The sequence below is a fragment of the Caretta caretta genome, chromosome 20, assembly GCF_965140235.1.
Source record: "Caretta caretta isolate rCarCar2 chromosome 20, rCarCar1.hap1, whole genome shotgun sequence".
NCBI lineage: Eukaryota > Metazoa > Chordata > Testudines > Cheloniidae > Caretta > Caretta caretta.
The window spans coordinates 14,032,350-14,059,762 of record NC_134225.1 but is presented as its reverse complement, the minus strand read 5'-3'; the positions used below and the strand labels follow the sequence as shown (position 1 = coordinate 14,059,762).

The following is a 27,413-nucleotide window of genomic DNA, read 5'->3' as shown; positions in this document are numbered from 1 at the left end:
AAAAAAAAAGAGTCAGACAAGGAAGATCAATTAACAAAAATCATCCAGTTTCTATTCACAAGGAAAAGCTCCAGTCCATCTTTTTATTTTTTTTTTTGAAAAATTTCCTGACATTACAGAACTAAACTGAAATGTATTAATATTCCACTCTTACATTTCATGACAAACAGAAAAACTTCATGAGCCAAAAAAGGGAAAGCTTATAAAACTAGGATGTGACTCAGCATTTTACCAGCTGAACAGAGAAAGGAATTAAAATGCTGTAATTAAAAAAAAATCAGGAGTGGATGGGTAAAGCGCGTAGAAACTGAAATTTACAAACTAGTTAAAACCTGGAATCTGACCTGCTTAGACACTACACAGGGGCTCATGGGCATGAACAGCAGAAGGGGTAATGAGTGAGGCGTTTGCACTGTCCTAGCTGCTTCCCATTCCACCAGTCTCCGAAGAAAGCCTGGAACAAAGCAGAGGTGGTACATTTAATACAGACTTTGCCTAGGATACTGCATGTGCTACATATGAGATGTAGAGAGAGGGACAACATCTCCCACCCAGCTACATCCAACAGTTCCAACCTACACCAGGTCAACTCTAGAGGGTTAAAGCTGGGCTCTGCTTGGGCATCTTCAAGAGATTAACACGTTGGGATCACGTTGGAATCTAGCCCAAGCTGTGGGTGCTGGTGTCAGGCTCCCAAAAGCCAGCTACTTGAGTACTATCCGCCCCCAGAAGCTGAAGGTCCTGTTGTACTAGGCACGTCATGGCCAGGCCTGTTGAGGTTCTTTCTCCAGCACCACCTGGAGATGCATGGAGACCTTATGGTAGGGGCAGGTTTGGCACTGTGTAAGGCTGTCACAAGAGTAACTGCACTGAGTAGCCAGTTACAAAGAGTGTCAAGAGACTGGGCCACACTCCAGCAGCAGCTCATTCCTCTGAAAGAGCAGAGATGGCACTGGATTCCACACATCACATCAATGCAGCCTGCACAGCACTTTGAGCTGGGCCAGGCCCCTTTTAGGGCAGTTTACAGGTCCCGCTGGTGCCAGAAAACAGTTCAGCAAAACCTTCCTGAAACATGCAACAAGGCTGTGGGGGGAGAGTGTCACGAACCACAGCTCCAGGAAGCCTAGAATGCCTGCTGCATAAACTCTCAGAAACGAAACTGGGGAAGTGGCACTGCACCAGACTCCCTGGTGGCAGAGGGCTCCTGACAGCCTGCTCTTGGGGAAGGCTATCTTGCAGGATTGAACCCTGGGCACCTGCTAGTGTCACCAGGAGTCGAGAGCTCTGTGCATCACTAGCCCCTGAACCCCAGCAGACTTGAACCTGCACGTGGATTAGTTTGCATTAGAGGGATCAAGGAGGGAACATCTGGAGGGGGATTAGCACAACTAGAGGAAGCCCCTCCCCCACAGAGATGCTTGAGGCGTAACATTAGCCAACTGCATCCCTGGGCCACTGGTGAGCACTTCCCAGCTAGGCTGATGAGCAGCAACAGGGACACTGACTCCCTGGAAGCAAGTCCTCGAAGTCTAACCAGGAAACAGCACAGGAGAGTTGTCCCATGTTTGGTCCTGGAAGACTAGAGTGGGGACACTCCCAGCAGCCAGAAGTCCAATCTAGAAGCGATCCTGGATGTCGGTCTCTGCTAGAGACCACCTCTGTGCCAAGAGCATCTGCCTGCATCTATTCCCACAGCCAAGCCAAACAGCAAGTCTACAATGACACATCCCTATTCCCCCATCCCTAAAGATGGACCACCTCTCCCCCACCCCATGCAAATTCTACCATCACATTTTCCAGCCTGGTAGCTGGAGGAGCTGAGCAGTGGGCACATTTAGACACTAGCTAGAAGGGGTGGTTTGCAGAGGACTTTGCTGTCAGTAGGCATTTGTCAAAGTGACAGGAGCTCAGCATTTCTGAACCATCAGGAGAGTTTTAATTTAGGTGCCAGCCTCAAGGCACCAGGGCTTAATACTTTGGCCTTGGTCTATCAGAGTCATCACAGCAAGTTTATTCCTGCCAAGTCCAAGCCAAGCTCCGTGGGGAAAAGGGGCAGACCCTCAGTTTGTCACAAGCCAGCAAAACTCTGACAGGTACAAGTTCCTTCCCCACCATGTCCAGGGCAAAGCTTCACCACCACCTTTGGTCAAGACAGGGATTTAGTCACTAGTTTGCCATCTTTTTCAAGTCAATGTAGGCAGAAGATGTGGCCATGGAGTAAACACCACCATGAGGAATGACCACTTGAAGCTACGCTGGAGTGGAACCAGCTAACGCCTCACATCCCCACCCCGTCCTGTGAGGGGCTTGGCTGTGAAGGACCAGAGAGGGAGGAAGTATTGCAACTTGGTTTTAGCCAGTTGAGTGTAACCCAAGCCAGGCAACTTACCTTGGTCTGACATGTAAGAGTCTCCAGTGCTAACACTAGTTAGTGGAGCGGCCTGGCCAGATCGAAGGAGGCAGATGGCTCCATGCAGAAAAGACTGGATAGCCACTGCTTAGTCCCAGAGACTAGGATTAGTTTCCCTTTCAATAAAGGGGCAGCCAGGATATTCAATGCTTCAGCCCAGGCCTTGCATGCTACAGTGGCAGACATTTGTACTTCAGGGAGTGCACAAGTGATGTGGTACTTTTCCCACATCAGCTGAAGAGAAATCTAACTATGAAGCAGGCAAAGCTGAGCTGCCCTGTTCAGTCACATCAGCACTGGGTCTTGAGGGAAGTGAAGTTTGCAGGTGTCCCAAATGCTCAAGTGTATTTCATGGACAGGTTGCTGGTCTCTAGGGACAGACCTCTACTGTAGGGGGAGAGGACCTGGACCCTGAATAGTGGCAGGGCCTTGCTAGGCTGCTCTGGGGAGGGGGTGGTAAGGGGGAGACCCACCTAGTTTTTGGCAGGCAATTCAAAGGATGGTTGGGCACTTACAGGCTAGGGCATTTCCTTGGGGCCCTTTGGACAAGCTTCTCCCTATGCCGCATGACATCTGGAATGGAACAAAGCGATCCCCCCCCACCCCCATGAGATTCTAGCTTCCAGCTTTGATGGGATCAGCAGGGTCTCCACAAACATGTGACGAAGCCCTGTAGTCCAACTGCTAGAAACAATCCAACTGAAGGCTACCTTCAAGCCAGCTGGACAGGGGAACTGGTCTCTGCTGACAGGGGAATTCGAGGCACTTCAAGTACATGGAAAGGGCAGCTGGGGATTGCTGGCTCCCTGGGAAAGCTGTGCCAAGAGGCAGCAGCTCGCTGTACCACTGAAGGCTCAGACAGAAGCCAAGACTGAGGGCTCCAAAGCTGGTCCTCTTTCACCCCAGGTGTATGAACCCCCCTCACCCCCCTCCAAGGGGAGCCCTTAAGGGCCAAATTTCAGAGCCCAGCACATCTGGGTGAAACCCTTGGCAGTTGGATCCCAGCCTCTTACTCATGTGGGATAGAACCTCCCCAAGTTCAGCCCTGATCAGAGCAGGTCTGCTCTTCACCAGCCCTCCCACTGCCCACCCAGCTGCTGAGCCTCTGGCACTTAAGAGTGTCTCACCTGCAACTCAAAGGCACTGGCAGTTTTACAGGGGGAGGTGAGGGCAAGGAGAATAAGTAACTTGCCCAAGGTCAGAGCAAGTCAACAGAAGTCACCTCCCCACCCCTAGTCTGCTACCCTGCCTGTTTCCTGGCCTAACCTGCACTGCAGAAGCTGGACACCCAGCCTAGGACAGGGCAGGGGAAGGGAGGTGGGAGCAGCCAGATAATCTTTAGTACTTTCTAGCACACCAGATAAAACAGACTCTACAGGCCTGAAGTGGGTAAAGAGTGGACAATCTTTACTTAATATGGTTACACTACATTACAGAACAGGTGTAAATTACAGCTGAGAGTTAAACTACCGCAGAAATGAATAACCGCCAGAGGATCTGTGCTAGTCAAGAATTAAGGGCTCAGCAGGCCAGCTTGGAGATCCAGGGAGCCCATTAACTGCTCCCACCAATGGGATTGAGCCAATCCCACCTATCTCATAAGCAGCTGCACACTGGACTCCAGACTGCACTAATCCTTCCCCCAAACACCCCCTACACTTTGATACTAACAGTTCCATTTTTATTCACATGACAATCTAGCAAGTTCCAAGCAGCACTGGTCAGAGTCACATGGTTGCCTCAGGGTTTAGTTTCAGAAGTGCCAGACAGCCCACTGAAAGCCAGCCTCTGAAGGGTTAAGTGTGGCAGCCCCAGGCTAATGAGGTGGTGACCTGGGCCCAACAGAGGGGAGACGAATTCTGTACCTTTGAAGGGAGCAAGACTCACTGAACTACTGTAACAAAAGGCCACGGGCCACCACCAGCTAGTAGCCCCTCAAGGAGCATAGACAGCCACTAGTCCCTCTTTGCCCTGGGATGCATCACAACACCCGAGTCACAGGCCAATAACCTACAGAGCAGAAGGAATGCTAATGGGTCACTTCCAACTCCCAGGGAAGGCAGGTACTTGAGGGAAGGAGTGTCCCAAGTCAGATTTCTCTATTTCAGAGACACCAAAGGAATGCAACAGCTGTTTCCGGACTGGATCGCCCAGTGCTCACAGGTATGAAATGGCTCTGGGACAATGAATCAGAGGCAATTGGTGCCTTCAAGGTCTCAAGGCCTTTAACCCACAGCTGGTTGTGGTACAGTCTGCATGTCTCCAGCTGTACCATTCATCTTAGCACTAGTACAGTCTCTTGTTTGGTTCCTGTTCTGTCTGGGATGGGGGAATCCTGTGGCTTGAACCTCCAGGCCTCCCAGAGCCATTCTGTGCTTTATGGGGGTGTGAGCAGAGCTGGTGGAATTTTGTAAGCAGAGTTTAGGGTAGGATTCTGCTAGAACAGTAGTTTTCAATCTGGGGTCTAATTCCCAAAGAAGTCTGCACTCCATTCAAAACTGTAGGGGTCTGAAAAGGACACTTCAAGACCACTGCTCTTGAACAAATTGTTTCAATGACAAATAGCAATTCAAACTATGCTGGGGTGCTTAACTGCCGACCTCACAAAGAACTAGAGGACCCAGGAGTTTTAGCTCCCTGCCCTTGAATACGAGCATATCTTCCTCATGGTACTGATTAGGAAAAGTGTGGGCTACCAACATCTGCCTCTAAAGGCAGTCTAGGAATCCCCCCATGGCCATGTTAATCCAGCACAGGGGAGGGGATTTACATTTGATCTAATTGCTCAACTCTGAACATGGTTAGAGTCTGACCAGAGGTCAAGGAGCATGCTGACAATTGTCAGGTGCATAGCTGATTTGTCCCTATCACATGGGGAGGTGTAATTTCTGGTCCCCCCCTCTCCATTCCAGGACACATCAGCTATCAGAGCAGATACTCTGTGGCAACTTTATTACAAGTACAGACATCAGAGACAAGTTTGGCTGATCAGCCTCTTTAGCAACTTAACCAAAATGCAGTAATTGAGATTTTATTCATTAAATAGACCCTCCTATCACATTTTCTTCATGTAGCAATGCAAACAAGCTACTAAAAGCAACAGCTACGACTACATAAAATCAAGGAATTAAACAGATCACTAGACTCCAGGACTTGTTAAATTGTCTCTCGACCTACTGAAGGTCACCAGCAAAAAGAAAACTCCATTCTAAGAAATCACAAGCTCACTTTTTTTTTTTGAAGTAAAAAAATTCTTCCAAGGCTCCTCTACGGGATCCCCAGGCTGACACCAATCTGCTGTTCCTTTACGGTCACAAGCAGACACTCAGTAAGGAGAGAATCTCTGTTTTTCCGGTTTCAGTTTGTTAGTAACACATGGCACAGCTGAGGTGGTGGAGGTACCCTTAGCAGCAGACACAACATTTAGAGCCAGGAGAGGGACGGGTTTCATGCCAAGCAGACTGGAGACACAAGGGGCGGTCGGAAGAGGGTTGGGGAGGCTGGAGGGTGCGTCGGAGACCCCTGCTGTCGCAAGCGAGGGGGTGGTGGTGGAGGAGGAAGAAGAAGAAGGGGTGGAGGGTTGAGAGAGGTTGATGCTGAGGTGATCAGGGATCGTGACGGAGGCTGTCTGGGAGGAGGGTTTAGCGCTTTCTAAACTGTAACAGAGGAAAAAGGAACAAAAAAAAGGGTGGGTGGATGGGAACACCACAAAAAAAAGCACAGGAGACAAACAGCTTAAATTGCATGAGCCTAGCCTGGAAACTTGAAGCACACCCACTCAGGGTTCTAGCTAACAGCAACTCAGTCTCCTCTACAGCCTTGGAGCATCCAGCTTAGCTAGCGCCTGGCTAAAAGTTAAGTCTAAAACATAAGTGTGAGTCTAGGTAACTGATATGCAAACTGGTCTCCATCTTCTACTGTACTCAAAGAGGCAGGAAAAAAGTCAACTGGTTTAAAACTGAAAGATGCAGAGCAAGCCTTGTACACTAAGCCACTTCCCATGCTAACTAAAAATATTCTGTAGTTCAGCCAGCTATTGGCCTGATGCAGGTATCATTGGCAAAATTCTATGCAGGCAATTAGATTAATGGATCACAGTGGTCCCTTTTGGCTTTAAGAGCTTTCTAGTAGCTCAATTGCTTTAACATCTGGACAGATGTAGCTTCTAGGAGCTGGGATCATGTGGAGCCCTTTTCTAGTAAGACCCCCCCAGAAGTATTTAAAACCTGCAATTAAGTCTAAAATCAAGGGTTTACAGCTTAGGTAAGAAATACAATACACTGTTCAGAAGGCACCATCATTTTAAGAAAATTGGGAACTTCAACAGAATAAACCTAAAGGCATTTTTTGATTGACTGAGCAACAGAAAAGCTAGCAACAATATCAAGTCAGGTTTTTTCCTTTCACAGAAAAAAGTGGAAATCAATCCCACCTCTAAATGGTCTGGCATCAACATTAAGCACTCCATACTGACCACCTTTAAAAACCAACATTCAGCTGTCACTGATCAATTTAAATGTGACCTACAGAAACAGCTACAGGAAGGGAATTGTCTGCACTGGCTAGTATGTTACAGCAAAGCCAGTTTTGCTGTATTGGATTCATGTTTGTTTTTAGATCTGGAGAGTTGTCATCTGAGACAGTTTACACACTGCAAGGTTTTCTGAAGCACTGCAACAGAGCAGGCTTCCCAGCCGAGACTTCCTCCCATGGCAGACAGACAAAAGCCACCTGTTTTTGCTCATTAGAATTTCAGTTCAAGATGCAATAGATAACCAGAATATGCCTGTAAACAAAAAACACCTAGAGGTCACTCACTGGCTACCCACTAACTAGCTAAAGAGTCAAGTCTTGACAACCAAAGTCTAACTGCCATTAAAAACACAGCCCTAGAACATCTTGCTTTAATATAACCTGTAATCCTGTTTTTCCAATTGACTAATTTAAAAGTCCTACATTACTAAAGAGCGGCTTTTCCAGATGCCCAGACCCCAGGTCAAATACACCCCTGGCCCAACTCCCAAGTGGCATCAGTTAAACACACTAATGTTCACTGGGGCATCTGCAATGGTTTCATAGCTCATGGCAACAAGTGCTGCTTCCCTGAGGAACTTCAATTGCTAGGCTGCACAAGAGCTAGGGGCATTCAAGTCAGCCCAGAGACAGAGCAAAATATTTTCCCTACTGAAGTCAGTGGGCAAGACTCCCATTGACTTCAATGGAGCTGGGATTTCACACTATCAGTAGGGGTTGGTACTGGGATATTTAAGTCCTGGATCTTTGTTTTCAAGCAAAAATCCATGTGAGCCACCAATCAATGTAAAGCAGCAGCTGCTAAATCTCCTCCAAAAGGAAAAAAGGTTCCCTTCCCTGCCAAACATCTCAAACAAACAGGGTCTGAATGCCTAGTTCCTATAGGAGGGGATCCTATTTCATGTCAGAGTTCTAGCAAGTATAAGCTGGGGCCAGAGATAAGCTGTGCCATGTGTCACTGTGGTTGACTAAAGCACAGAGTACCCAAAAAACAAACAGTCTATGGAAGCCTGGCAGGGCTAATGGCGGAATTTAACATTGCCAGAGCTCATGGTTTCACCCTGTAAGTAAGAGCTGGGCCCTAGACCTACATAGCTAGAGATCCTAGGCTTGAGCCTGGCTCTTAGTTTGCAACATAATAGAGCTGCAGCAGGCTGCACAGGAGGGAGGGAATCTAGGACATGCATGCCCAGCTGCTCTGCCCTAGGTTTTTAATTAGGGAAGTGAGTTCTCCATTAAGCTAATGCTTTTTACTTTAGTCTTATGAGATCTGACTAGCTGGAGAGCTGCAGAGGGCCAAGTGCCAGCTCAGCTCTTTGACTGAGCCTGTGGAAACCTGCAGCAGACTTATGCTGCAGTGAGTGAGGACACCTGAGAACTGCAGACCTCAGCAGCAGCTTGAAGCTAGGGCTGTTACAGATGGCAGCTCAGGGAGGGAAGCGTTGGCAGGAAAGTTCCTAATGCACAGGCCTCTCCCAGTAGCCACCAGTGCAGTAAGGAGCTGCGCAGCGATCTCAAACTGAAGCAAAGCCACAGCAGCAGCACTGGTTCCATCATTCTTCCTTTTTAAAGCTGCTAGCCAAGAACTGCTGCTAACAAGTGTTCACAACTCAGGAGAGCTTCAGATCACAGATTTCCTTGACTGGCACATTACCAAGCTGACCCCATGTTAATGAACCCAGGACACCAGCACAATAAAATATATGATCAGACTAATCCATTTCTATCCTTGCCACAAGACACAGGAGGCATCTTCCTGTATCTCCAGCTACCTGGTCCTCCCCTAAATATATCCCAGCCTGGCTTACTGGCAAGGAATAACTGGGCCTGTTAGGGCTCCAACAGCTTCAGGAAAATATCAGATTAATCCAGTTTGGCTAATCTTGTCCTAAACCTTCCACATTCTAAAAGGAAATTAGATCATGGGAGGCAGGGGAGCTGGGTCCTCCAGCAGTTATGGGGGAGGAAGGAATGGTGCACCAGAAGTGTCAGTGATGTAAGTGCTTGTATCACTTACACCCTCTGCAATACCAGGAGTACTGCTCCCAGGAGCTACAATCCAACCAGCTGAGCAGACGAGATACTGACATCGCCCTAGTTTAGAATGCAGAATACTTTAGTCATGCTGCTCCACCCCCACATGCACTTAGACAACCTGCTGTTCAGAGACTTACCTGACATTAATTAGATACTGGGCCAGGCTAATGCTGGCTGCAGATCCAGTTATGGTAACCTGCCTGTCAGTAGATCCTTCCACTGGATTGGCAATTTTGATCTGCGCCCCAGACATCTGGCGGATCTCATTGATTTTGGCGCCTTGACGCCCGATGATGCAGCCAATCAACTAAGGGAGAAAGTGTTTCTAGTTACAAGTTAGGTCAGCCAAGAATGAGGTTTAACATCCTTATTTCTTCAGTACTAAACCTGAGGACACACCCTCCTTCCCCTGCCTTGGGCACAACTCTCACCATCCTACAGGTGAGAAAACAGGCAGTGAGGTAAGGTCCCCCACTGAACCACAAATCCCAATTTCCAGGCCCCTGCTTTAGCTGCTAGTCCCATGATGGGAGAGTTTAACATTCATGAGTTTTGCCAACCTCTCCCGTCCTTAGTGTATTAATTGTGAAGCTGTACGAAGTGCTATTTTTGAGTCTTGCAGCCAAAAAGGCCATTTAATAGCACCCCTACTTTGGGGCTAGAATAAGGAATTACACAGCTCTGGAGAGAAGATTACACCCTGCTCTTGCAGAATATAATGTACTCCAATTGGTAGTGGTTTCAACTAGCTGTTCTCTGCATACACAGTTCTGCTGTATGCATCACCTTGCAGAGATCACCCATTCTTGTGTTACCTTAGAATGGGTGCTAGACACCTCAAGAGACACAGGTTAGACACCAGGGGACCCCTGAGATGCAGGGGCAGCTGGAGCAGAGATATCATCTGTCTTTAGACATGATACCTCCTTCTGACTAAAATAGGGGCTGTAGAACAACCTGTATCAAGAGAAAAGGAGTACTTGTGGCACCTTAGAGACTAACCAATTTATTTGAGCATGAGCTTTCGTGAGCCACAGCTCACTTCATCAGTGAGCTGTGGCTCACGAAAGCTCATGCTCAAATAAATTGGTTAGTCTCTAAGGTGCCACAAGTACTCCTTTTCTTTTTGCGAATACAGACTAACACGGCTGTTCCTCTGAAACCTGTATCAAGAGAATGTTAGAAGCACTGATATCAGAGGCCTGTTCATTTTGTTTGTGGTTTTGTACAGCAGGCCAGGAAAAGCACAGCTCTGCACACTCCACTTCTAATGGAAGATTCTGCAGGACAGCTCTGGGGAATGGATGCAATTTGCTTTCAGATCCCAGCATGGATCCTAACCTGCTCTGCCAGCTGGAGATCCCCCAGATGCTGCCTGTGGGATACTTACATCATTTGGAATGGTGAGTTCATGAGAAGTAGTTTGAGCAGATGCATCCAAACCTGCTAAAAGACAGGAAGAGACCAGGACAAGGTTAATACAAGGCAGTGGGGTGTCCTGCTGCAGAACAGACACCTGACCAGCCAAGCCAGCATTTGCTGCTGGAATCATTGCTATCTTGAAGACTGTTTAACAGGAAGGGAAGAGCAAGCTGTAAGAAGTTACCCCAACCCCACAACAGTCCAAGATGTACCACCACAGATCTTCCTTCCGGTCAGGACAGTCACAGAGCAGCACACTAGCCACATGGGCTCCAATCAGTCATGTGGCTCCCATGCCCACTGGAACCAAGCCACCCTCAATTGCTAACTTTGGAAGTGCAATGCAACCCCTCCCCCAGGACAGCACTGCAGGGTGACACTACTCCAGTTAGCTGGGTGCTTGATGTGTAGTCAGTCTGGTGACAGATGGGGGAAAGCACACCCTTGCAAAATCTCACCCTCAACAGGCCCCTCCCCCCATTTCCAATAAGGCTAAAGGAAGAGTCCAAACCAGTTGACTGCCAGCTGTGGCTATCACTAACACCCTTCAAGCTCTTCTCCCCATTAGGGTCTGCTTTTGTATGCAGTGTTGAAATAAGGGCTTGAAGCCTCCAGACGTAAGGGATCACAGCAACAGCCAGAAAAGCAAAGCCTGCTCCCCCACCCGCACATGGCCACTACAGCGTGACCTTGAGGGTGCACCACCAGGAGTTGTTTGAAGCATCAGGATCTGCCACCAGAGACAGGGGGTGAAGACTAGTGACCTGATCCAGTCCAGCAACAACTATGGAAATTCTCCTCCCCAGGAGAAGGAGGAAAAGGTTAGGAGGCACCACAAGCCCACAGCTTTCTAGAGGGGTGGGTTAGCCAGACACTGACTGATCATTCCAGGAAGTTCTGCTCTCTGCTGGAGAGATTCCAGCTGGCTGCGTTCTGGGTGGGGAGGGGAAGAACAAAGTGCTATCGAGCCAGTCAGTACCTACATCCCTTCCCAAACTCCTTTAGCCCCCTGTTTATGTTGCTGGCAATGTTTTTGTTTTTTTTTTTCCAAAAAAGGCAAACGAGACTGACCAGTATTAATACACAATAGAATACTACAGATTTTGGTTTTTAATCATTACCCCAATAGCCTTTCACCTCTGGAGAGCTGGATTCAATGCCTGTTAAGATACAAGTGACAATGAGTTTGGTGGTCTCAGCCTAAAGCCTTAATGGACATCTTAGCCATATTACACATGACACAAGTTCAGTACAATCAGCAGTTGGCTGCTCAGGACTGGAAGAGCCGGAGGGGAGAGGATGTTGCAGCAGGTCAGAAGGGAGGTGCACTGGCAGAGCTGCGGAGGATGGGGTGAAGGAAGCAGCAGGAAGGCCCTGCCTGTTTTATGCTTATCTAGCACTCAGGCTGCCCCACTCAATCGTAGGGTCAGAGAGATTTGGCAGAATGGTTACCTGGTTTGGACACACATTAAGACACACTAGCGAAGATTAAACCATGAGGTTGCATTACAGCGAGGCCAAGCGGTGGCTCATGGGCTGTGCTTGGGCCCATGCTAGCGTACAGAAGAAATAGTGAATTTCCATACCACTGAATCCAGTGTTGCCATGAGACATTGGAAAGTGTGACTGTTGCATTGCCAACTGGTGCAGCTTGGTCAGCTAGACGGAGAGAAAGAAAAGGTTGGTGTCAGGAATTTTACAGGTTCAACCTGTCTGGGAGTCAGTGCACATTAAACACAGAAAACTGACAGGGACTCGCCCAAGAGGCCCACCCCTTGGGGGTGGGGGAGAGAGCTGGGTAAGCAAGGCTTTCCCTGGACAGAGATGGGTGCAGAAGGGAGGAGGAAAGCACTGCATGTGCGAAAGCCACCCCCCAGTCCCAAGTGCCCTGGTTAATTGAGGGCATCTGCAGTAATTACAACAGGAATGCTCCAGAGACAAGCACAAACAAGTGAGACAGACAGGATTGCAGTGGTGCTTCACACACCATGCAGGGGTCTTGTCAAGCATTTGGAAGGTAGAGGTATGTTATGAAGAGAGACCAGGATAGAGTCAGTGTTTAGCCTCCATATCCTCCCCATCCCCTGATCACTAATTCCTAGTAGTCCAGCTGTTTCTAGTCACCTCTTCCCTGCCCTAGCCCCTCCCTGCTCTAAAATATGCCATGAGCAGAGATCAGCCTCTCATTAACCCTGCCTCTAGAAAGTCAGCAGCACATCCACCTAGCTCTGCACCTAAGTAATAAGGAAGGGTGACAGGTAGAAGGGAGATGCTCACACAGCAAGACAGGACACCAGGACAGCTAGAGTATAACAGCTTAATTGCTCTGCTAAAAATGGGAGTTTTACACTTCAGGCCCAGCATTAGCCAGTCTTCCACCTGGAGAGTCACTGCCCCTGCCCTGCAGCCACCCCAGCAGAAAGGATTGATATTTGATGCATTTAACATCATGGAGACAGCTGCTAACCCCCTCAACCAGCTTGCTATACCAGGTGTCCCATGCCCTGCCCTGAGAACCACAATGACAGTATACCATGCTGTTTGTTTTGTTTCGCTTTCTCTTTACAGGCTTTTCTCTGTGCCAAATTGGAGAAGGGGAGAGCTGGAGCTTGTGTGAAGCACCAAGCTCAGGGTGTCTGTGTGTATATGTGTCACACGCCAGGAGGAAAGGGGGACAGATCTTAGATTAGTTTGAAATGGACTGAAGGACGTGCAAATAATTTGAGGGAGTTTTTTGGTTTAAAGATCAGATTTGATTTCAGACCAAGTTGACTGCTAGCATTGAGAAAGCATGGAAAAATTTTGGAAGGGAGAAGGGGTGGATTTCAAGACAAGAAGTGTAAACAAAACTTACATCTGGCTGTGGAATGGCATACTGTCCTTGAATGGTATAGGCCTACAAAAGGAGGAAAACAGTCCTATTAAAAACCATCGGACAGCCACCCAGTGACAGACAGATTTCAACTAGCCAGGAAGCCAGAGAGCCAAAGTGGAGAATTGTTTGGGGGGGAGGGAGGGGGATGACAAAGGGGACAATGCTGCAACAGGCAGTTCTAAAGGGATGTTACTTGAATTGGCCATGTGTGGAATAAAGGTGGGGGGAAGATGATCTAGTGTGTTGCCCCCCCCCCCCCCCAAGAAGAGTCAGACACAAGAATAAGGGTTGGTTTCTTGGTGAAGATGTAGAGTGTGTAGTGGAGAGTCAGACAGTGCTTCTAACCCTCCTGCCCTGCACATACACCCCCACCCACTCCTAAAAAAGGGAAAGAGCTCTATTCCCTTCAACAGCCATGATTTTGAAGGGCTTTTTGGGAAAAAACCTCCATTTACCCCGCTTTAAAAATCTCACTACTCCACACACCTAAAAACCGCACTGGACACACTACAGCTGAAGGTAATGCTGGGAGCTGGCTAACAATGCTAGCTGATGCAAAAGGCATTCAGGAGAATGAGGCAAGAGGCTGACCTGCTGGTTCCATGTATTTTTAGATTAAGGGGTAAGAAAACCAGAGTTCAGATTCCTACTGAAGCTACCCACAAAGGGTCAGTCACTGTGTGGGGACTGGTTGGCTAAAGGGAGGACTTCTCACTTCCACATCACTGCAAGAAATGCAGCCCAGGCTGGAATTGACCAAGTTGTTACCATGCGACAGCTGCTGGGTGGCCTGTGTGGAGAGGCTGGTGGCCTTAATCCAGTTCCCAGTGGACAGGAGTCCACAGCACAAAAAAGCCACTGCAATTTTTGCCACCCTTGTTGGCAGTCTCAGAGAGGCCAAGGATTGAATGGGCCATGGAGACTGAACTCCCCTCTCACCTCTTGAGGTGGTCCCTCCAGGTCAGAGTTGAGGCACATTGATGGGGCGGTGTGGGGGTAGCTTGCACTGCCGCTGCTGTACCTGTCCTGTGGATAAATTAGAGGACTTCAGTCTCCAGGGCTGTCAATCCGAAACCTTCCGCTAATACGAAATTCACACAGAAATTACTCTGGTTTAGAGGGCTGACCCTGTGCTAGACAAACTTATGGTTCACTCTGAGCTGCAAGTTAAGCATCACTGCCACTGAGAAGCACAAACACCACCACGAGCTTGCCAGGGAGCCAGTCCAAATGTTAGTCTGGCACTGGGTGCGCCTGGTGGAGCCAGGGGAAGAATGCAGCCGCAAACGAGCCTGCTCCTCACTGCTCTAGTGGCAGGGCACTCACATGCCGCAAGGCTAACCGCCAGTACAGTCCTCTGTTTGCAAGAGCCAAAGAACTGGGCCACAATATCTTCCAATCACCTCCCGTGGGCCATTCCACTGGCAGATAGCTGCCTAGCCAGCTGCCAAAGCCTTTGGAGAGCAGGGAACTGAATGGGGGATGGAGAGGAAAGGGAAGGGACCGAGGCGAGGAACAAGAACATGACAGAACTGCTCCCAAACTCAGCCTGTTGGGAGAACAGTAGGCTATCCCAACACACATGGCATATTCTCATGTAGCTCTGGTTCTAGGGAAGAGCTCCTGTCTCACCATGCACCTGCTACCTCAGTTACTTTGCTGTATTTTCCTACAGGCACCACTATTTCCTAGCTATATATGCCTCTGCTCCACACAAGAAAGCCCTGGGCATTATGGAAGGTTTTTCTCTTCTAAACTATGTAACTGCTACAGGCTCTGGTATTGTATCTGCCTTATGCAACCCTTTCCAGTGTGGAGGCACTGGCTGTGTTGAAGTGCAATCCTCTGAGTATTACAGTCCCAGCAACCTCAGGTGTACTCTCAGGAAGTGGGATTCTGGGGCTTCCCAAGGCCACACCTACCCTGACTGCCCACACAACTGTCTGCCTGAACTGGTGGCCAAGCTTTTCACATGTCATTATCTGTAGGACAAGTCTGAAACATCAAAATGACTGAAGTCACAGAATCTGCCTGAACAGGATTCTTTCAATCACTGTTTTGAAATTTATGATATTAGTGTTGAGAGGCTTCAACCCCATCCTGTCTTGTTAGAAGGCCTGTGCTACTGATAACAGCCACAAAAATGCCTTGCTTCATAGCTACAGCGAGCACTCAACTATATGGTCACATGCCATGGCATAGTATGCCCAATACATGGCATGTTTTAACTACCAACCACATGAGCCCCTGGAGGCATGGTGCTGAAGGTGGTCATGTGCCCTCCTGAGTCAACTTGTTACAGAAATGGCTAAGACCCCAGTGGTCTTGCTTGTTTCACAATCTGACACCTGCATAATCTGGTGGAGTTGGGAAGATCCTTCCTCCTCCCTGGTTGTTATGGAGTCTGACTTATCCCTCATTCCCCAACGGTTCTCTGTTGGAAACATTAACCCCTGCTGCTTCATTCTGCTGTATATCAAGGCTTGCCACCCAGCTAACACCAAATTTCAAACAGCGCCCCAACCGAAGATGTAAATCTTGTATTTAGATGTTCAAGCTGTGGTGATTTGTCTGAATGCCACATACAGGATTTGGACTGGCTACTCAGGCACCAAGCTTAAAAACTGTTTCCCATGAACCTTGTCACCCCTTCTCCAATAACCCTTTCTGCTCCTCAAAGTGTCCAACTCCTACTGGAAGTCGGAGGCTGCTGAATGTTCAGAGCAGCCTCCAGAAGAATCCAACCAAAGCAGCAGAGGTAGCTCTATAGTGGCCAGGTAGGCAGCGTGGCTGACAAGCATGCACAGAGTGGGCTGATGTGTGCTGGCAATGTTGCAACTTGGTAGGTCACCTTCTCTCCCGCACCCTATGCCCAGCAAGTAGAGGAATGGCCTTACCTGACCGCCTGCAAAGATGACCGGAGAGCTGGATGGCTTGGGTCGGTATGGGATCGTAACACCCTTCGGGGGAGACTGGGTTACAGGAGAGTTGGAGAGGAAAGAGATTAGACTCTAGAGAGACTCACTGGTACTCACAGCTAAGGACTTTCCCAAATGCTTAAACATGAAGCCTCTACTTTATACTCCTACACTTAAAGGAAGCAAATGCCCAGATCAGGAGTTTCCTAGAGACCAGCCTTCTAGGAGTTGGAATGGTCTATAAGTCCTGTCAGTGGCTCACGTGGTTCAGATTCTGGGTTAGAGCAACTAGTTACAGCAAACAGCAATTCACTTCTCCCTCCTCCCAGCCCTGTCTATGTCTATGTCACAACACCTGGCCAGCTGCAATAGGTCAGAGCCAGCCAGGGTATTAGGCACTAGCCTGGTGAGTAGAAAGTTCTGGCTGATGTGGTGAAGCCATGATTATTGCTGTGTGGTGCCACTTGTCTAACTGGCACAGTCCAGGAGTCTTTGGCTTTGCTGAAGAACTAGCTTCTTGACAAGTTCATCTTAACTTTGTTATTGGCATGTCTGTCCTAACTGAACGCTTCTGCATTTCACCTTGAAAGCCACAGAGTGACCCTAAACCAATAGGCAATTTCTCTCCTGCCCTACAAGGCCCCAGACGCCATTTCAAGTGGGACCAGTTTCTCTGCAGTCAGGTAGGAGAGTCCAAGTCAACTTCTGTTTAATAATGTTGCTGGCCACAGAGTCCGAATACAAGGCTAATGGCATCTAGATTGTCCTTTGCCCCTCATTAAGCTTCTAGGAACAAACATGGAGATGCCATTTTGCCAACATTGTCTGCCTCCCCACGCAAAGGAAGTTAGCAGCTCATCCCTGGGGCTTACCTCCAGCATGACCACACAGATCTGTTTGACGCACTCGATGATGGACTGTGGTATCCCAGCAATGGTGATAGCTCTCTCAGTCGAGTTGGGCAGCATGTCTCCTGCCACCTGGACCTGTGCCCCTGTGCTCTTAAAGTTTAAGATTAAAAATAGAAAGTCAAGCACGCCACTCTGATCTCATGGTATCCAGTAGCAGCAATGAACTCCATGCTTTCAGTTCTACCCTCCCTCTGCACAGCCTAAAGTGGTTTAGTCCTGACTGGAATTATTCAGTCATCAGAAACCCAGGGCCAAGAAAAACTAAAGCTAAACTTTGCCTTGATGTGCAAGCTGACGTGTGTCTATGAGCAGCGAAGCTGAACTAATTCATTCTTTGGTGTCTGTGACCTGGTGGTTCACAGCATTAGATGGCACATGAATGCTGGACAACTTTAATCCTCACATTCCCTTGCCCCCGTTTTGCAGGTGGGGAAGTGGAAGCACAGAGGTTAAATTAATTAGAGTCATTCATCAAGCAAGTGGCAGAAACCCAGGAGTCCTGCATCCCATTCCCCTGCACCAACTAGGCCAACTCCCCCTCCCACTGCTTTAGAAAGGAGGATTCAAGTAATCAGGCTTGGACTGGGGTGCAAACATAACTGGGGGAGGAGGGGATCTTCAACAGCACCTGACTCCACTATGTCTGGCTCCAGCCACCGTACTGGTCTCAGTTTCACAAGCACTAAAAATATAAGGTGCTTTTCAAGGAAGGATGATGCCAAGTCTCTACTATGTAGTATTCAACCCTGCACTTATGGCATGGGGAGGGTGGAGCGAAAAGATGCCTCTACAGAGAAAGCTCCTGCTGTTGAACTGCAGCTACTACTGGTGTTGAAAACTCCTCTTCAAAGCAAGACCTACCCACAAGAAACTAGTCAGAGTCAGAAGGTGCAAACCTCTCTTATCTCCTTGATCTTGCAACCTCCTTTTCCAATGAGGGAGCCACACTGGCTGGCAGGTACCACAAGCCTCAGGGTGACAGGGGGCCTGCTGGCAGCTGTGCTGTTGGTCATCGAGCTGCTGATGTCCTGAAAGGATAAGGAGATACTCAGAGGGATGCCTTGGGACTGCAGCATTTAGCAAGTTAGCTAGTCTACCCAGTCTCGGTCCATCATCTGATTACACAGTGTAGCGCCCTGCACTCACTCAGAGGAGCAGGATTCCTGTATTAAAACTGGGATCACGCACGCCTGAGGTGCACAAGGGGAGCCATTTCACAGCAACAGTCCAGTTCAAGAAACTAATACCCTATTGAAACTGCTGGGAGATGTGTAGGGAAGACAGTGTAATTAGGCTAAACTCCAGTTAGGGTTAGACACCTGCCCTTGCAAGGAGCACCATGGGCTCTTCAGTGACCCATGTGAGGCACCATCCTGTTGGGCACTGCCAATCATCCCAGGTTTTCCCTTAGAGGTCTCCCATCCGATACTGATCAGAACAGACCTGGAGACTAAGGAACTCTAATTGTTTAGCCTAATGAAATGCAGGCTGAGGTAGACAGGATTGCTCTATTAATATATCAGAGGGATAAACATCAGAGAGGGAGAGGAATTATTTAATTCCAGCGCCAATGTTGGCACAAGAACAAATTGGTATAAACTGATCATCAGTAAGTTCAGGCTTGAAATTAAACAAAGGTTTCTAGCCATCAGAGGAGTGAAGTTCTGGAAAAGGAGTAGTTGGGGCAAAAAACTTAACTTGCTTTTAAGACTGACCCTGCTGTGTTCATGGAGAGGACAGTGTGATAAAATTGCCTACATTGACACATGGCCCATCTGGGACTGCTATCAGCATGTCTCATCTCCAGCGGCTGGAGATGAGACACTAGGGAAGGAGGCCTCTGAGCTACTACAGACCATTCTTTACCAGGTGTCCAGCTAGTGGGGCTGGCACACATGCTCAGGGTGTAACCTATTGCCATATTTGGGGAAAAATTCCTCAAGTCAGATTGGCAGAGATCTGGGGGTTTTCCTCTGCAGCATGGGTCACTTGCTGGTTTCGAGTAGAGTAAATGGTGGACTAACTTGAAGTCTTGAAATCAAAATTTGAGGACTTCAGTAACTCAGCAAGAAGTTATGGCCTACTACAGGAATGTGTGGGTGACCTAGGTCAGACTAGATGATCATGCTGGTCCCTTCTGGCCTTGAAGTCCATGACACCCTGCTTAGTCTGACAGTACAGCCAACAAGTAGTGGCTAAAAAAAAAAAAAAACTATCACATCACATACTCCCCCTAACTGGGAACTGCATTCTCCTGCTCTGCATAAGGGCATCAGACAACAGGAGTAACACAGAAAAAGAATAAACTCATGTGTCTTCATACCAGCTGCCAGGAAGTTTGAGTCACCCTAAAGCACTCTTGTATTAGCTGGAGATCAGCTGCTCCCACAGAACCCAATGTTCCTTAGAGGAACTTTAAGAGGACTCCAAACATGTATCTGGAGACACCTAGCTATTCAGATGGTTACAATCAAGAGGTTTACAGCTTAAAAGCTACCAGGGTGGATAGAAGAGCTTTGCTGCTATCATATTGTGAATCCTGCAGATAATGATTCTAGTTCAGTATCAAGCTACATGAGTATGATATGGGATCAGATCACTGGCTAGTCCCAAAACAGCCTCTGAAGAATAGTTAACCCAGCAGCTATTATATAAAATAACTGGTGTTTGTAGATAGGAGGCAAAGAGGAGCCAGCAAGGAAAGCAGCAGTAAGGAGGCCACAGCTTTACCCAGAGCTGCCCTATCTCAGGGGTCTGAAATTAAAGCTAGGAAGCTCAGTTCTTTGTTTGCATTACCAGAAACTTTGCAGTGGAGTTCTAGCCCTGCAATCCAGTTATCTGCTCCCTTCTCTATTAATTTGACCCAGGCAGCTGCACACAAATGGCTTCTAGGATTGTCAAATTATGCTTAATAGCAGCCACATCAGAGCTGCATGTTCCCATCCTGGGGACAGTGGGACATTTCCACTGCTCAAGGGCAGCAGTTCAGGCTTTGCAAAGCGAGCCTTATCCCAGGCACAGGGTCAACGTTCTCAGGTTACTGACGCGCAGCTACTTGCTAAAGGCTCATGGTTTGGCCTGGGCACTGGATCTCAACATTGAAAGTCACACACCAAGTGCAGAGCTCAGGCAAGGACAGTGCTCCACAAAGAGATAAGAGCCTAGCTGGCTTTGGAGAAACCACTAAACATTGATATTTGGCTTTTTTAAGAAGCAGCCTCCAAGCTGGCAGCCTCCCATCCTACTGAAGAGCCTTTGTTCCACTGGCTAGGCTAAAAAGTCACATGAGCCATCAAAGCCTTTTGCTTCAGGGCATAGCTGTCACTAGGTGTCAGGAAGAGACCTTGCTGCCCTGTGGAACAGTACTTCACTCAGTCTACCAGAAGGGAGGAACGTTATACCCTCTGAAATAACTGATTGACCAGGCAACCCACCAGACTTGATGGTCATCACAATACCAAATTATGAATGTGCTCAGTATTCCCAGGATAAAGCTGTTCTGACAATGCTGGATACTTTGATTTAAGAGTGCTGGCTTAACAACCATGAATCCCTGCCCCATGAATGTTATCTAGCCAGATTTGGATATAGTTCTTGGGCTCAGGTCTGAACGGTACAGAAGGGGAGTGCGAGTGCAATCACCAGAGGTTCAGGCCAGCATGGCAACTCACACACAGGACTGAAGATGCACTGCTGAAGTCTATAACCCATGCCTAAACCTGTGCCCAATTCATGTTACTCTGTGGCCACTGTTTCAGGCATGCTGGCACAAAAGGGCTCACCATTTCTCCCCAGTATAACAGACCCATACTAGGTGCAGTGGAAACTCCACCTCATCTCCACAGCAAGCTTCTGCAACTGCATCCGCTCACACACACAGGTGATTTTTGAAGCAGATGGGGCCTGTTTTTACACCCTTGTAATTCTTCACCCATAAAAGTGGCCCAACACATCAAGGCTGCCAGTTAGGGCATCCTGTGCCAGGGGCTGAACAGGTAATCCACAGATGATCCATGCCCCCCTTTCTCACCATGTGCTGCATCACAGCAGGGATAGATCATCCCCTGTGTCGACAGTCCCTTCACCCAAGGGTTAGCTACCCTACATTTGATTCAAGCAGAGTTTTCTTAAGTGTTCCAGATTCAAAGTATGTTGAGTGACTGCAGCAATTCTGGCTGGCCACAACAGTGCATCTCTACCTAAAAAGGGTTTAGTCAACGTCTTGCCTCTAGCTAGCATAAAAGCCATTAGGTACTCCCTGACTATTCCCAGGACCCACTCCAGGGCTAGAGACACTCACCTCTTCCAGTTTGTCAATGATCATAGCAAATGCTTTGAAGATGGCATTGGTCGGTCCAGCAAGAGTGATGATCCGTTCTGGGCAGTTCCCTTCCGAGATGTTAATACGGGCACCACTCTGGAGGAACAAAGTGAACGTAAAGAGCAGAGATGCTACACTAATGGGACTGACACCATGCAGCACTCCCACTTGGACTGGCAGGGCAGTAGATAATGTTACAACAGTCAATAATTCCATTACCTGTGTGCAGTGCCTAGCACAATGAGACCCTTAAGAGCTACTACTACACAAATAATTTCTATTTCGTACCATGAAATCCACCCTTCACTTCGCTCATCTCTGCTCTTTTGGGCAGCCATCTTAGTTTCTATCTGCTAGATCAGTGCAGAGATTGGTCAGAACTACATTTCCCAGAAGCCTTTCATCCCACGAGTTTATCTGCTGCCACTACAACTGTTGAATCCCTGCATAAGACTTCGTACAAGGGCCACAGGATCCACCCAAGTTTCTCTCAACTGATTTTAAAGACCAGATTGTGGCCACCTGGTCCCCAGAACCTACCTCTTCGCGCATCTTCTTTACAGATTCTCCTTTCTGCAGGGGGATGAGAAGAGAAGAGGAAGAGAGACTGTTACGTGTTACTTATTTTATTTTACTACTGAACTGAATGGGTAAGAACTAAATTTAGTAATTTACCTTCCCAATGATGCTCCCAACCTCCTGCAATGGGGACAAAAGCACTAGTTAGTTCTTAAAGATTGAAGAACATGGTTTCAGAGACATGGGTGCAAGCTAATGGCATAAGTTTTCCCTTCCTGATCAAGATCAGTGTGAAGCTTAGCAATTTCTTTCAATAGGAGATTGTTTTAGTAAGTCTGATAAGTCTCACTGTTCTCCTAGCCAATTCACTTGTGTTTCTATAGTGACTTGTGTGTCTATAGTGATTAAAATGATCCCTGGTCAGAAACAGAAGCTAGACAAATTCAAACTGGACATAAAAAATTATGCTGTAATAGCCATTAGAACAGTTTGCCAAGGGTCATGGGGGATTCGAATCTCCAGCAATTTTTAAGTGGAGATTGTTTTATCTAACATCTGATCTGTTCTACGAATTATGTTGGGAAAGCTCTATGGGCTGTGTTATACAAGAGGTCAGACTAAATGAACACAATGGTCCCTTATATGGTTTTGGAATCTATGAATGTCAGTATAAAGTGAAAATAATTTTACAATAAACATTCTATAGGGTGTTTGACATTCATCCCCTCCCGAATACACAAAGTGTTAATATCTGGTACCGTGTGAGTTTTTAATAGAACGGATACCCCCCCACCCCGACACACACACACACACACACACAGTTCTGCTAGTTTCTTTACTGATATATTGAGATTTCAAAAAACTCTGTTCCAATGGTCACTAGATATCCTTTTACCAGGAACAGACCACATGCCAAGAAGTTCCCAGCATCAAGAAGCTAATGGCTCTAATGATGAGCCATTTCAAAGAAACATTAGGCTGGTTTTATTTAGCATTATTTAAATTACTAGACTCCCATTGGGTTACAAAGACACTCCTATAAAGAACTGATCTTCTGATCAGACAAAAAGGGTTTCCAAGACATTTGCTTACGACCCAGTTTCACCAGAAGTATAAAGAGATGATATGCCAAGTACCTTTCCATGCATAAGTAGTCGAATGGTAAGTGTGACATTTAAACCACCTTCAATAACACCGGTGTCCATCTTGAGCTGTGTTCTGACGAGTCAGGCTTTGTCAGTGGTCAAATCTTTGGTCGCTGGGGGATAGAAACTATAACAGAAGAGAGGATGTCTGATGACATGCTCTGAGAACACCCAGTTCATCCTTGGTTTTTATTATTTACAGCAGAAAAAGCATTTTAAGGACACACCCTTTTCTACATGGCTCACAATCTATCCCAAGTACGGTGAACCCACTCTGCACTATTATTCCTCTAGAGGGTTAGCTCAATCTGACAAGAGTGGGCTGTCTCGTAACTGAGCGGCATTGACAAGCTGTCAGAACAGATTTGAGTGTATTTACAGTTGTTCATCATTTGGCACTCAACTTGCATGCACTTATTTGTATGGTAGAGACTAGTGTGTAATAAGCTTAGATGTTTCCAAGTGCGTTAATTCTTACATGAGACATTTGCTTGAGCAGTTCTGCTGAATCAAGGGTATTGAGCAACTAACCTAAACTCCCCACCCCCTGGATGCCAGAACCCAAGGTTGTAAAGAGATCAGTTGTCACTTTCCATTCTCCAGCTCCCTCCCACAGCGCCTGCTAATAGCTTCAGTGGATGAGGTCTGTGTCCATTCTCCTCCCTGCTTCCCCGCCCTTCAGCCTGCAGAAGTCTTCATATACAGTTTGCCCCAGTTTAAGGGCTTCTCTACACTTGAAAAAGAATTTGGATGAGGGTTGGGTATGAATTTAAAATGCAATAGCTACTCTAGAATAAATCCATGTGTGGACATTTTAGTTCCAGAACAAGAACATTTTATTCCTGTTTAGTTTAATGGATTAAGCTAAGCAAGAGCAAAAATGAACTCTTATTCTTATAAATAGCTATTCCAGAATAACTTCTGGAGCAAAAGCCTTAAGGTTAACTAAATCAACTTTAAAAAACCCAAACATTGATAAACTAGTTTACATACTAGTGAGCTATATAACCCAGTTGAAAGCCAATTTAAGTGTGCCCACATAGGGCTTTGCACCAGTTAATTTAGTTGTTGGCTTAACTTTAGAACTCATTTTAGTTAACTGCTGCAAGCTGTGTGCAGATGAGCCTTTAGTGTGGCAAAGCAGTGAGGTGCTAAAGTTTAACAACTTCCAACATGGGAAGAGCTAACCTGAGCTCATTTGGCAGAGTTGTGACCTACAGTCCCAAATCAGAACTTGCCAACTGGGCTTTACGGCAGCACCGCCTTATTTCCAGGCTAAGGCCATATGAAGAAAACAGACAACTAGGAAAAAGGAGGTTGTGTTCGCTCTCTATTATGACCCCAAAGGAAGTGTTTCTTGGCCCATATTTTCAAGATGCCATCTATATATAAATCCCCTTTAAATCCTTCTAAAGTAGGGAAGCATTCCTACATCCTAGTTTGGGGAAAAATTCCAAAGAACAGGATGGTCTTCCAGTCTGTGGAAGAGACAAGACCAGAACCCAGGAGTTCTTATTCTCAATCCCTTGCTGAGTCCAGATGATTACACTTCTTCCCAGTTTACTGGAGGTAGTACAAGACTCATCTGACATTGTCATCACCATTAGGAATTTAAACCATTCTTTTACCAACTAAGTTAGTACATTTCTACCCAGTTCACACAAATTAACATTAACATGCTTTTCACCAAGTGGTTTTTTTCAATTTATTAACCTTTTCTCCCCACTAGAGTGATTTCTAAACAAAAAGGTAATTTTTTTTGTTCATGAAATTTAGATTATCCAGCACTAAACAGCTGATCAAAACAATGTTTTTTAAGACACTTCCGAGTTCTTGTGTAATGATTGTAGGTTTATAGCTACTGTAAGCTGCTAATGAGACAGCAATCAGTCAATAGTGATGTCTCCAATCATTACTGGTGCACAGAGAAGCAATGATCCAGTGTGTAAATTCTAATTTTAATTATGGGGGGGGGGGTCACATTTCCTCACATCCAGAAGCCTGAGACTTCTCCCAGAACATTTCCTTTTCATTAGCCCCACCACCCCACACAAACAATCATACAAACATTTCTCCTCCCCACCACGCCCCGAGAAGTTATCTAAAACTGTATTTTAATCCTGCTCCTAGAGGGAGGGCATTGCAAATTGGCTTATCTTTCCCTCCACACTACATCTGAGATCCGCTAGGTGTTCTTTTAATTAGTAAACACTCAAAATAAATCCTTAGTCTGAACAGCCAGCTGAGCTCGTCCGATTTCAGGAGCTTTTAAAATCCTTATTGCTTCATCGGAGCCTCCATATTTTAGGATTGGACACCGGCGGGGGGAGGGCAGGGGTGCAAGTAAAGGGGCAAAAAGCTACTTTCTACCTCTAGAGATTACGCCTCAATCTTTCTACTCTGCCCTAGTAATGATGCCCCCTTCCCCGCACCGCAATACTTGTCCCAAACAGCGATCGAGGGGTATCAATTCCCTCCCTCATACCCACCCCCCAGCTTCATCACTTGCCTCCCCCCCCACCCAGAGATGGGGGGGTTTACTCCACTCCCTCCCCCTATAATACGCCATACCCACATCAGCTCATAGCGCAGCAGGGGGTTCCGATCCGGAGCCGCCGCCTCGAGGAAGCGAGGCCCCGTGGCCTGCCGCGCGCACACAAGGCGGGGGGGGGGGGGGAAGGGGGAGGGAGGCCTCCCACCCTGTCCGCCAACCAGGCAGACTCGATTCCCCCAAAGCCCTTCCCCCTCCGGGCGCCTCCACCCCCCCCCCCCAGCCCCGCGGCCCAGCTCTCAGGCGTCCGCCATGTGACGCAGAGTCCCCGCCGCCTCCCTTCCTCCCCGTGGCCGCGGCCTCCTCCCCTGTCCCCCGCCCCGCGGCCTGCTTCCCTGGCCGCCTCCTTCGTGCGCAACAGCAGCGCCGCCCCTCCCCCCGCCGCACGCACGCACACACACACTCGGAGTAGGCCGCACTAGGCCGCGGGCGCCTCCGCGGGCTGACGTGACAGCGGAGCCGGGCTGGGCGAGGGGCTGGGCGGGGAGCGGGGCTAGGCGAGGCCGGGGATCCGGGCGGAGAAGCGGGCCGCTCCCTTACCTGGCGGCGGGGTGGCCGAGCGCCCGGCCGATCGGCCGCTCCGTAGACGGAGGGACGGGGAAGGGGGGAGCGGGAGGAGGGAGGGCGGGTGACGGGGTCTCCGGGGCGGGCGGAGGGAGGAGGGGCCCCCTCGGAGGGGGAGGGAGGAGACGGGGGAAGGGAGAGAGCCGGGACGGGCGGGCGGGATGGCGGCGGCGGGAGGAGGGCGGAGGGGCTGCGGCTGCTGCTCCTGCTGCGGCGGCCTCGGCGGGTCTGGGAGGGGGAGGCGAAGAGCGGGGCGATTTCAACCCCGCCCTGACCCGGAAATGGACTCCGCCACGCCACAGAGACGCGTAGGTCAGAGCGTCCACCGCCAGCTGACCATAGAGCGGGCATAGGGAATGAACGGGGACCCGGGAGATAGAGCGTCCCTCGTGCCACAGGGAAGCCGATGGGCTCCAGCGCCACCTGCAGGCTGCGCGCTCACAGACCTCCCAGGCGCTGCTGCGTGGGGATTTGGGGACAATGGACGAAAGTGGGAAGGGGGTGGGGACAGAGCGAGCTAATGGGGGGACAGAAGGGAATGGGCGGAGGAGGGGAGGGCAGAGGGCCGGGGGCAGAAGAAAGGGCAGAAGACAGAGGGGAGGGGCAGTGGAAGGAGGATGAATGAAGAAGCTGTGGTGGTGCTGGTATCTTTGCCAGGCCTGTGCCAGAGCAGCCCCCTCCAGTTTAGTGACACCAGGGGCCCCGTTCAGAAGCGAATCCTACTTGATACACTGGGCTAGGCCCAGATCCTCAAAGGTATTTAGGTTCCTAAATTCTTAGAGGCTACAGCTGCTAGCCACAATCACTCCGTGCAGCTGGAGTGTTATTTTGCACCACGGCTGCTCTCGCTGGAGCTAGACTAAGGCCACGTCTACAGTCAAAAGTTAAGTAGACCCAGCTGTGTGGCTCCAGGATGTGAAAAGTCTACCCCCCTGAGTGATGTAGCTAAGACAACTTAACCCTTAGTGTAGACAGCACTCGGTCAACAGAAGAGTTGTTCCCCCAGTCTAGCACTGCTAACCTCTCCTTGCCAGAGGGTGTGTGAAGGCCAATACTATAACGGGGTTCAAAAGGGAGCTAGATAGATTCATGGAGGATAGGTCCAATGGCTATTAGCCAGGATGGGAAGGAATGGTGTCCCTAGCTTCTGTTTGCCAGAAGCTGGGATTGGGCGACAGGGCATGGCTCACTTGATGATAACCTG

The 27,413-nt window shown here is 48.4% G+C and overlaps 1 protein-coding gene across 21 annotated transcripts; it reads right to left on the bottom strand.

Annotated features, from left to right (window-relative positions):
* Nucleotides 1-26: 26 nt before the first annotated feature.
* On the bottom strand, nucleotides 27-26,448 carry PCBP2 (poly(rC) binding protein 2). 21 transcript variants are annotated; one of them, XM_048831879.2, is made up of 15 exons: nucleotides 26,186-26,436; nucleotides 23,086-23,221; nucleotides 22,106-22,129; nucleotides 21,971-22,003; nucleotides 21,410-21,526; nucleotides 18,006-18,137; nucleotides 17,071-17,199; nucleotides 16,178-16,252; nucleotides 14,220-14,306; nucleotides 13,260-13,301; nucleotides 11,992-12,064; nucleotides 11,527-11,565; nucleotides 10,374-10,429; nucleotides 9,121-9,290; nucleotides 27-454 (listed from the first exon to the last, which is right to left on the bottom strand). In XM_048831879.2, the coding sequence occupies exons 2-15, from the start codon at nucleotides 23,152-23,154 to the stop codon at nucleotides 418-420; spliced, it is 1,083 nt and encodes a 360-aa protein (XP_048687836.1). In that variant the 5' UTR covers nucleotides 23,155-23,221; nucleotides 26,186-26,436; the 3' UTR covers nucleotides 27-417. The 21 variants fall into 21 exon arrangements, with proteins under 21 accessions (XP_048687836.1, XP_048687837.1, XP_048687839.1 ...); XM_048831880.2 differs by having other exon boundaries at nucleotides 10,374-10,426; XM_048831863.2 differs by lacking the exon at nucleotides 27-454 and adding an exon at nucleotides 3,799-6,069 and having other exon boundaries at nucleotides 26,186-26,446.
* Nucleotides 26,449-27,413: the final 965 nt, after the last annotated feature.